Consider the following 9,199-nt stretch of genomic DNA (forward strand, 5'->3'; position numbering starts at 1 on the left):
CAAGAGTGTTAAAAAAGGGTAAAAAAAGAAAAAATAAGCTGTTACGTAAAAATGCTGGGAGAATTAAAGTAAAATTTCAATTGATAATTGGCATTCATTTGAAATCGAACAAAAATCGTCGTTACTCTTCTCTGGAGAAGTAGGTCATCTGGCCATATGAATCTGCACAATTTTTAACATATTTTTATCGAGACACCCCGTACATATCAGTATTGATACTGTCTATCAAGCATATATAGATGACACAGTGGACAATGTTAGCTTACAACTAGAAATAGTAACAGCATTAGTTGTCATCTATTCTTCAGCAATGCTTCATCGGTAGAGTAGTTCAGTGTGAAAAACACTATAGTAAACATTAAAGAAGAATTCTGCTTAATTGCTCGATATCGTATCTATCGTTAATTGGTTTGGAAGATAAGATCGTTCCACTATTACGAAGCGATATCACATCCACGCAATCTTCAACCTTATTTTTTCAAAACGGTAACTGCCGGTGCGTCGTTATCATGGTGTAGATAACAGGAATAGTTACGCTTAGATTCTGTATGTGACGATTGCGCGAGTCGTGTTTCGAATTTTGTGTCGATTATCGCGAAAATAAGAGGAAAAGAACCAAGTATTATATCGTAGACCAAGAATTTCCTGGGGAAAATCGGATCTAGTCAAATTAACTGCTAAACGTTCACTTCGATCTGATCTTCCACTAAGAAGATGAGGATCTTCGGGAAGTTGGTGCTCGTGATTCTTCTCTCTCAAGAGTGGAGAACTTCTGACGCAGTAGGCATGAAGATCTTAAAACTGTGCATCTCTCAGAAGACGTGTGAGAGTTGTCTTCAGGCAAGCTCCTCCTGTGCTTGGTGCAGCGACTGGGTAAATGTCCCAAGATTCCTCTTCAACAGCGATAAATCTGTTACATCACTGAATTTAACTTCCACCTAACGCTACTATGTGTTACCACGTGTACTTTCAGTTATAAGGAGATAAGACGCGTAAATTAAAAGGAAATCTACTAACGCTTTTTGATCTATTCCTTTCCGTCTCTCTTCCTTACGTGAACTGATCTATAGTCAGAAAAGACAGTCAGTGACAAACAATATCCCTTGAAAAATAACGTTTTACACTACAATGTCCTACACAGTCTTACTCGAACTCTACGCTGGGAAGACCGCGATGCAACGTGCCAGAGAGATTGGAGCTATTCGGTTGTCCAACAGAGGAGATTCGTACCACTTCTTCAGGATCAAAGGAGGTTTTGGAAAACTCGAACTTTCAGGATATGGCAGCAGGACGAACACCCATTCAACTGAGGCCGCAGAGAATTAAAGTCAAGATCTCCTCCCACTCTAAGATCATGATTCCCATTCATTATCGACTGGCCAAGTATATATATATATACGTTTGTTTATCTCCATGAACGGCTTGTTTCATGAATGAGAATATTAAATGGAATTAAACGATACAAAATAATGTAGAAACTATCCACTGGATTTGTATTACTTGATGGACCTAACATGGTCAATGAAGGATGACAAGGACACTCTGGTCAGCTTAGGATGGAACATGAGCAATACTTTTGGCAAGATTACCAATGATTTTCGTCTAGGATTCGGCAGCTACGCTGACAAACCACTTATGCCAATGACCTTTCCTGGACATGAAGATAATCCTTGTAGAAGCGAGCATGCTGTTTGTTCACCACTTTACTCTTACTGGCACCACTTGAGACTGACCTATGATACTGAACAATTCATCAAAGAAGTACGTGTTAATTTCTAATTGGAAACCAATTGAAATCAGAGAGGATAGAATAAGATGAATTTCAGGTGAATAATAGTTTGGTTACCGGCAACGTGGATAATTTAGAAGGAGCACTGGATGGTCTGATGCAATCTATTCTCTGCACAGATGAAGTCGGTTGGGCGCCACAGGCGAGGAAGATTATTCTGGTGGCTACTGATGGACGTTTGCACTTCGCTGGTGATGGAAAGGTAATAAATAAACCAATCAGTAAGGCTGTTACATTACTCTCATATAATTTGCATACAGGTAATCCCCGTATAACACGATTGTTAGGTTCCAAAAATGAAAAAAAAACATGCTATTATATTTTTATAATTAAGAGAAATATCTTTATTAAAGCAATTTTCATCAAAAGTATAACATATTAATATGTATTAAATAAAAATAATATGTATTACTTTATTTCCGCCAGACATAGTTCAAGGCTACAAATTAATTCACATAAATGGAAAGCATAATTACTATTTCTTTAAAAAAGGTTGAATAATACTAATTTAAAAGTCTAATAAATCTTAAAATTCTGCAGTCAAATCCGATACGACATCCACGCTCGAATGAAAAATTTCAAATGAGATACCTTAAAAGCTTTTATTATGTTCCGTGTTGTTCGGGGATTTCCCTAATTTCAAATGAAATATTTTTTGCTTTTAAAAGCTCTTATTATGTTCCATATTGTTCGGGTATTTCCCTAATTCTCAAACCGTGTTAGAGTGAAACCGTGTTCTAGGATGCCGTGTTGCACGAGGGTTTTCCCCAATTCTCGAACCGTGTTAGAGCGAAACCATGTTATACAGGGGTTACCTGTACTTTAATACTATCCTTCTTATACCAAAACTATGTATGAATATGTAAATTTTCACTTTTTGTGAAATGATTTTAGAGCTGTATATTACAATTGTCTAGTAATAAAGAATACCATTCATCGTTCACGATAGACTCACAGTCATAAAATATATTCCAATACTAAATAATAATTTTCTTCCAACAAATTGATCAGCTAGGCGGTGTTGTGAAGCGTCCAGACTTCAAGTGCCACCTCGATGAGCGAAAACAGTACTCTCAAGCCACGAATTTCGATTATCCCTCGCTTGCAGAATTATCAAGACTATTACAGAAGCGTAAAATTAACTTGATATTCGCGGTGACCGAGGATCGACGCCTTGAATATGAGCTAACGGCAGCGTTGCTGCAAGAGAAAGCGCGTGTTGCTACTTTATCCAGCGACAGCTCTAATATTCTGGAGATTATCGAAAACTCTTATCATCAGATCACTTCAAAAGTAATCTTACGCGATAACTCGTCCAGTCCATTACGCGTGGAGTACTTTTCTAACTGCACTAGGAAAGATACTTCTGAGCATAACAACTCAGAGTGCGACGACATTCAGGAGGGTCAGGTGTACGACTTCAATGTGGTTCTATCCATTGATAAATGTCCAGCAGATGAGAACCAATGGGTACATGAAAATGATAAATTAATGTAAACAATATACAGAGCGTCCAAACATAAGCCGAACACCTAAATATCTTCTTTGTTTTTAATGATATAGGAAATGTTTAAAACACAATATGAATTTTTTCGAAGAAGGAAGGAAAATTTTTTAGACATTTTTTTCGAATTTTTTCAAGGTCACCGAAACCATAAAAACTGTGTTTTAAACATTTCTCATTTCATTAAGAATAAAAAAAGTATTTAGGTGTTGCTTGGACACTCTGTATGTTGCAGTATGAAGATAATATCTGATTGTTATTAGAAACAAACTGTTGTGATCGAGGATGCATTAGCCTCTGAAGTATCCAAAGTAGTAATCGACGTAGATCTTATATGCGGTTGCAACTGCAAAGATTCTGAAGATTCTCACTGCGAGCACGGGACGAACGAATGTGGGTTGTGCAAGTGTAATTTCGGCTGGTCTGGTAAGAAGAACACTTTAGACTCTTCTTCTGCAATAAGACCACTGATCTTGATGAAATTCATAGGTGAAACATGCAAATGTGATGAAAGTTCTCTCGTGAATAACGTGTTGCAGTGCATGGAACGTAATTCGACAAAAATTTGCTCCGAAAGGGGTGAGTGTGTCTGTGGAAAGTGCTTTTGCGACGAAGGGTACAAAGGGCAGTTTTGTGAGTGCACAGATTGTGATAAGGTAATGAGTATTTTTTGAATTCTGAATCTATTCAAAATCTGAACTCTTAAATAATATTTAAAAATAATTATACTCTTTAAAAATCGAGTAAATCTTCCTCTTGCAGATCGATGGAATCGAGTGTTCGAATCAAGGCACTTGTCAGTGTGGCGTCTGCCAGTGCATAGAGGGTTGGCAAGGGAATGCTTGTCAGTGTCCATCGACTGATGATCTCTGTATCGCGCCCGGAACTGAAGAAGTTTGCTCTGGTCATGGATATTGTGATTGTGGAGAGTGTCGGTTGGTGTCTTTTATCTATGAGGAAAATATTCTTCTTTTATAGATATATAAAGACATCTGGTGTTTAGGTGCAACGTTACTGCGCTAGACGAACTGTATTATCGAGGTACCTACTGTGAATCAACGATCAGTACCGGTGGTAGTGGCCTCTGCGTTCTTTATAATTCATGCGCCAATGCAACGATAAATGAACCAGATAGGGTGAACGAGTTCTGTCAAACGAATGTCACTACTTATAAAACTGAAATAGTGAAGTCTGTTGACGCAGGTAAATTGGAAGAAGCAATTACTATGATAAAGTAGTTGATGAGCTGATTGTCTGTTTCAGCAAACGAGCATTATTGCATTGCGGTGTCGGTGAAAGAGAAAACTATCTGTCACATACCGTACGTATACGAATTCCAGAAGAACAATACCGTCACTTTGAAGATCGGGGATAAGGTACACGTTTATGTAAAATATTGTTGCTATAATTTTTATTTTTAAAAATCTTTGTTTTATATCTTCAGATATGTAAAATTCAAATAAATACAGCAACCATTTCATTTACGATAATATTTGGAGCAGTTTTCATTATCCTGGTCACATGTTTACTGATTTGGAAGTAAGTTTAAATAGAATTTGGTTAGATTTTTATCGAACGCAGATATTGATCGTGAAATTTCCGTAGGTGTTGGACCTCTATACAAGACAAGAGGGAGTACGAGAAGTTCATACTGGAGCAAAAGAAAACTGTGTTCAGTCTGAATGATAATCCTCTGTTCAAGCCTGCCACAAGCCGATTCACGGTTCCGCCGATGTATAAAGAGGACTGAGAAATTTAATTGAACAACACCTTTCCCCGAATCGTCGGATTAATTTAGTTCATTTTCCCCGAGAGACGACTCAGTAGACTGCGTGATACTTTCATCTGACAACAAATTGTTCCAAAAATGGTTTCCAGGGGAAAATGTGACCGCCTGCGATTAAAATATTAAATTCTTGAATTTAAACTTTTACATTTAAATTTGAATTTTTGAATTTAAAAATTTTTAATTTTATATCTCTTACATCTTTTGTCGTATCTTGGACCACCCACGCGAATCCAAGAGGTTCCCTGAAAATAATATTTGCAAATGGTACGTTATCGACCCAATCAGCTTCGATCGAGGATCCATCGGGAAATATGTAGGTTCCTAGGCCGTTCATTGCTCCGTTTGAATCGATTTTACCTCGATACTGAGCGTCGTTGTTATACCTTTAACAACGAATTTTCAGCGTATTTATTTAATTGTAAGTCGTAGAATAAAGTTTATTACTTAATGTGAATATCACTAGTTGCAAAGGTATCGTTATCCCATTCCCCGTGATACACATCGAAATTATCAGTGGCATACGTTCCTTTACCTATATAAAACGATCGATTACCGCTTCAAGAAGCAAATAACGTTTCATAAAACATTACCTTGTTTCACTAAAAGAAATGGTTCGTAAACTAATTTGTATTCTCCTCCGTAAACATCTCCATTGAGAAATGTGAATTTTTCTGTGCCGGTTTTTACGTTTTGACTTAGAATTTCAGTTATGTTTGACTTTGTTGCTAGGCCAGCAGCCAGTTTTTTCATTTCGATTTAACCTCGATTTAACATTCAAATATTACGGATTATTAGCATTTAAAATTAAAGTGAAAAAAAAAATGGTAGGTCGATAAAACATTAAGTTCCTCCAATCGCCGCCGATATTGTTAGCGCTGAATTAGACGTAAGTCAGGCTACTCTAGTTAACGAATCACAGTTACCGTTCTATTTTATCAATGACACCGTTGGTTATAAGCCAGAAAACCTTGACATGGATTTTCAGTTCCAATGAGGAAGCGATCTTGCATCTCATTTCATTTTTACTTTCTTTTTTCTTTTATTTTCTTTACATCTCATAACCCGCGAAAAATGATCTGCGGCTTTTGAGAACCACCTTTAAACTTAAAGCCACGTGACCTTGCAAACGACCTCTAATTCGGTGCTAGTATCGTCCGTTCCTAGCTGAGTTTTACTATAACCCCTACATCATTGACACGTTTGGAACACGTTCGTTGTCCGAGTGTCCAAGCGAAAGCTCAGTTATAACGTTAAATTCCTCGCGACTTGCTACTAAAAACCGGTAGTAAAGGATTCCCGAATCATCTAAGATATGATACGAACGACGACAAGTCTACGTAATGAATTGGCACGCGCGTTACTACGAAATTCTGTGCGGACAAATACCGTAAGATCCATGGTCATACGATGTCTTCACAGAAAATATCTGCAAAGGTATTTGATTTTTTCACCACCATCATGTTTGCTCAATAGTTTGGGTATTCTGTCGTTCTCTAATTAAGTTTTGCATCATTGTTTCTAGTTAAGCTCAACGAATATTCCTTTCATCTTTCCATTTCCCTTGAAAACTTTTCCAATGTTGTATCTCCTTCCACCTGTTACTGCCTAATATGATTAAGATCATATCTGGAAAAATGTTGTACGTCATAATTGTTTCTTCTTGAGATAATAATTTTGTTGTAATGTTTGGTTTGCATAAATCTTCCATGCAGGCAATTGTTACATTTAAGATGTTTAGCAGCATAGATTGGTTTTTTACATTAAAGGAAAAATTTGAAAGTGAACTTCATGTTGTCTTCTGATTCTAAGCATTTTTTAGAGTAACACATTGCTTTCTTGCTTGGTATTCAGGATTCAGGTTCAAAATACCTTACGTCTTACTGTGACCCCATGGAAGCAACAATTAAGGTATTATGCAGATTATCCGGATCATGTCAAAGTACAACTTCCTGCATTGTCTCCTACCATGGAAACAGGCACTATTGTCAGTTGGCATAAGAAGGAAGGTAAGATAGATAATTTATTGTGTATGATGGAACTATTGATAATTTTAAATTTTGCAATTTTACTTTAGGTGATAAGTTGAATGAAGGTGACTTACTGGCAGAAATTGAAACGGATAAAGCGACAATGGGCTTTGAAACACCAGAAGAAGGCTATCTGGCAAAAATTATGGTAGCTGCAGGAACAAAAAATGTCCCTATTGGCAAACTAGTTTGTATAATTGTTCCAGACGAAGGTAGTGTAGCTGCCTTCAAAGATTTTAAGGATGATTCTCCAGCTGCCCCAACTCCTGCACCAGCTGCTCCTACACCATCCACTCCTCCTCCATCACCAGTAACACCACCAGCACCAGCTGCACCAGCAGCACCAGCAGTGCCACAACCTACCCCATCAGGGGATAGAATATATGTTACCCCATTAGCTAAAAAACTTGCAGCTGACAAAGGCCTTAGTTTGCAGGTAATTTTTTAATTAGGTAACAATTAGTTTATTAGAGACTTTGGTATTAATATATTTCTGTTTTTTTTCTTAAAGGGCTTAAAAGGTTCAGGACTGTATGGTGCCATAACATCTAAAGATTTAGAAGGTGCACCAGCTATGGCTGTACAACCTGCTATGGCAGCAGTAGCAGGTGCTCCAGGAGGAATAGATGTTCCTGTGTCCAACATTCGAGCAGTAATTGCTAAGCGTTTACTGGAAAGTAAACGATCTATTCCACATTATTACTTATCAATAGATGTGAAAATGGACGCTGCTTTAGAAATGCGGGAACGATTTAATAAGATGTTAGAGAAGGAGAAGGTAAAGCTTAGTGTAAACGATATCATTATCAAAGGAATGGCGATGGCTTGCAAAAAAGTACCTGAGGGTAACAGTGCTTGGATGGGAGAAGTTATTAGACAGTAGGTTATTCTTTATTATTAGTAGTATAAATTACAGCTACATCAATTAAATTAAATTTTTTTCTCTTTACAGATACAATAATGTTGATGTAAGTGTAGCAGTAAGTACAGAGAGCGGTCTAATCACACCAATAGTTTTCGGTGCAGATGGAAAGGGTATAGTTCAAATTAGCAAAGATGTAAAAGAATTGGCTACAAAAGCGAGGGAAGGAAAATTACAACCACAAGAGTTCCAAGGAGGAACTATCACTTTGTCAAATCTAGGAATGTTTGGCATTAAAAACTTCTCCGCGATTATAAATCCTCCCCAATCTATCATTCTTGCTGTAGGTACAACTGAAGCCAGGTTAATACCTGCCAAAAATGAAAAAGGGTACGTATTTTTTTAATCTATATTTTATTTAATATTTTACACCTAATTATTCATTTTTTTTTTTTTAGATTCATAACCTCCCAATTTATGTCTGTTACTGCCAGTTGCGATCATCGCACCGTAGACGGTGCAGTAGGCGCGCAGTGGTTAGCTGCTTTTAAGAGCTTTATGGAGAATCCAACGAATATGTTGTTATAGTAAATTCAACCGTTGAAATGTTCAATGGAGTAGTTTGAACGAGCGAAACTTATATGAGAAAAAAAGCATTGTTTTGTTCAGGTACGAAAGGTGATGATGAGTATCCTGTATATTTGTGTATAGTACAATGTCAAATTGTTTTATTTTACGCATTTGTAAATCGTCGATTTTTGATAGATGCACATTTTGAAGGGCACACTTTATTTCTTTTACGCAGAAGCATCATTGCGACACACAATTCAGGAATCAAGGTGTCACTAATATCATTAGGCCGAATTTCTTCCTATTCGATTTTAGAAATTTTATATATGTGGTTTTTCATTGAACATAAAGTACAAGACTGACGATTAATTTTATCGTTATAAAAACAAAAGAAACGATTCATCAAATTTAAATGTTACTTTATTATTTCCGTGAAAAACCACAAACTTCCCCAGCAATAGTAGTGGCCACGTGTAAATATGTGTATTTATGAAACAATATTACGGCCATCATTTATTGCAATGAATTCAATTGTAACTTAGGGGAACCTGTTGAAAAATGTGTCAAAATGTTTATAGTAAATAATATTCTATATGTACATCATATTTAATAAATTGTAACTTACAAGTTCACGGTTAGTTTTATTTCTGAACTTCTA

General features: G+C 36.7%; 3 protein-coding genes across 5 annotated transcripts; 2 read left to right on the top strand and 1 right to left on the bottom strand.

Moving 5' to 3' along the window:
* The first annotated feature begins 714 nt into the window (after positions 1 to 714).
* On the top strand, positions 715 to 5,053 carry LOC108571669 (integrin beta-nu). The gene is made up of 12 exons (XM_017933770.1): positions 715 to 873; positions 1,142 to 1,383; positions 1,476 to 1,761; positions 1,827 to 1,991; positions 2,801 to 3,259; positions 3,557 to 3,719; positions 3,783 to 3,949; positions 4,056 to 4,228; positions 4,297 to 4,496; positions 4,557 to 4,669; positions 4,738 to 4,832; positions 4,899 to 5,053. Exons 1-12 carry the CDS (start codon positions 715 to 717, stop codon positions 5,041 to 5,043), a joined length of 2,367 nt encoding a protein of 788 aa, XP_017789259.1. The 3' UTR covers positions 5,044 to 5,053.
* A 144-nt stretch (positions 5,054 to 5,197) lies between these two features.
* LOC108571641 (phosphatidylinositol 4-phosphate 5-kinase 6-like) lies at positions 5,198 to 5,832 on the bottom strand. Its single transcript, XM_017933731.1, has 3 exons — positions 5,673 to 5,832; positions 5,527 to 5,614; positions 5,198 to 5,465 (listed from the first exon to the last, which is right to left on the bottom strand). The coding sequence occupies exons 1-3, from the start codon at positions 5,830 to 5,832 to the stop codon at positions 5,216 to 5,218; spliced, it is 498 nt and encodes a 165-aa protein (XP_017789220.1). The 3' UTR covers positions 5,198 to 5,215.
* A 192-nt stretch (positions 5,833 to 6,024) lies between these two features.
* LOC108571664 (dihydrolipoyllysine-residue acetyltransferase component of pyruvate dehydrogenase complex, mitochondrial) lies at positions 6,025 to 9,072 on the top strand. 3 transcript variants are annotated; one of them, XR_001891377.1, is made up of 7 exons: positions 6,025 to 6,516; positions 6,934 to 7,088; positions 7,157 to 7,545; positions 7,621 to 7,988; positions 8,062 to 8,361; positions 8,430 to 8,640; positions 8,737 to 9,072. XR_001891377.1 is itself a non-coding variant. In XM_017933762.1 (6 exons), exons 1-6 carry the CDS (start codon positions 6,395 to 6,397, stop codon positions 8,557 to 8,559), a joined length of 1,464 nt encoding a protein of 487 aa, XP_017789251.1. In that variant the 5' UTR covers positions 6,025 to 6,394; the 3' UTR covers positions 8,560 to 9,072. The 3 variants fall into 3 exon arrangements, 1 of the variants encoding a protein (XP_017789251.1); XR_001891378.1 differs by having other exon boundaries at positions 8,777 to 9,071; XM_017933762.1 differs by having other exon boundaries at positions 8,430 to 9,072.
* The last annotated feature ends 127 nt before the right edge of the window (positions 9,073 to 9,199 follow it).

The sequence above is a fragment of the Habropoda laboriosa genome, unplaced genomic scaffold (genome assembly GCF_001263275.1).
Source record: "Habropoda laboriosa isolate 0110345459 unplaced genomic scaffold, ASM126327v1 scaffold123, whole genome shotgun sequence".
NCBI lineage: Eukaryota > Metazoa > Arthropoda > Insecta > Hymenoptera > Apidae > Habropoda > Habropoda laboriosa.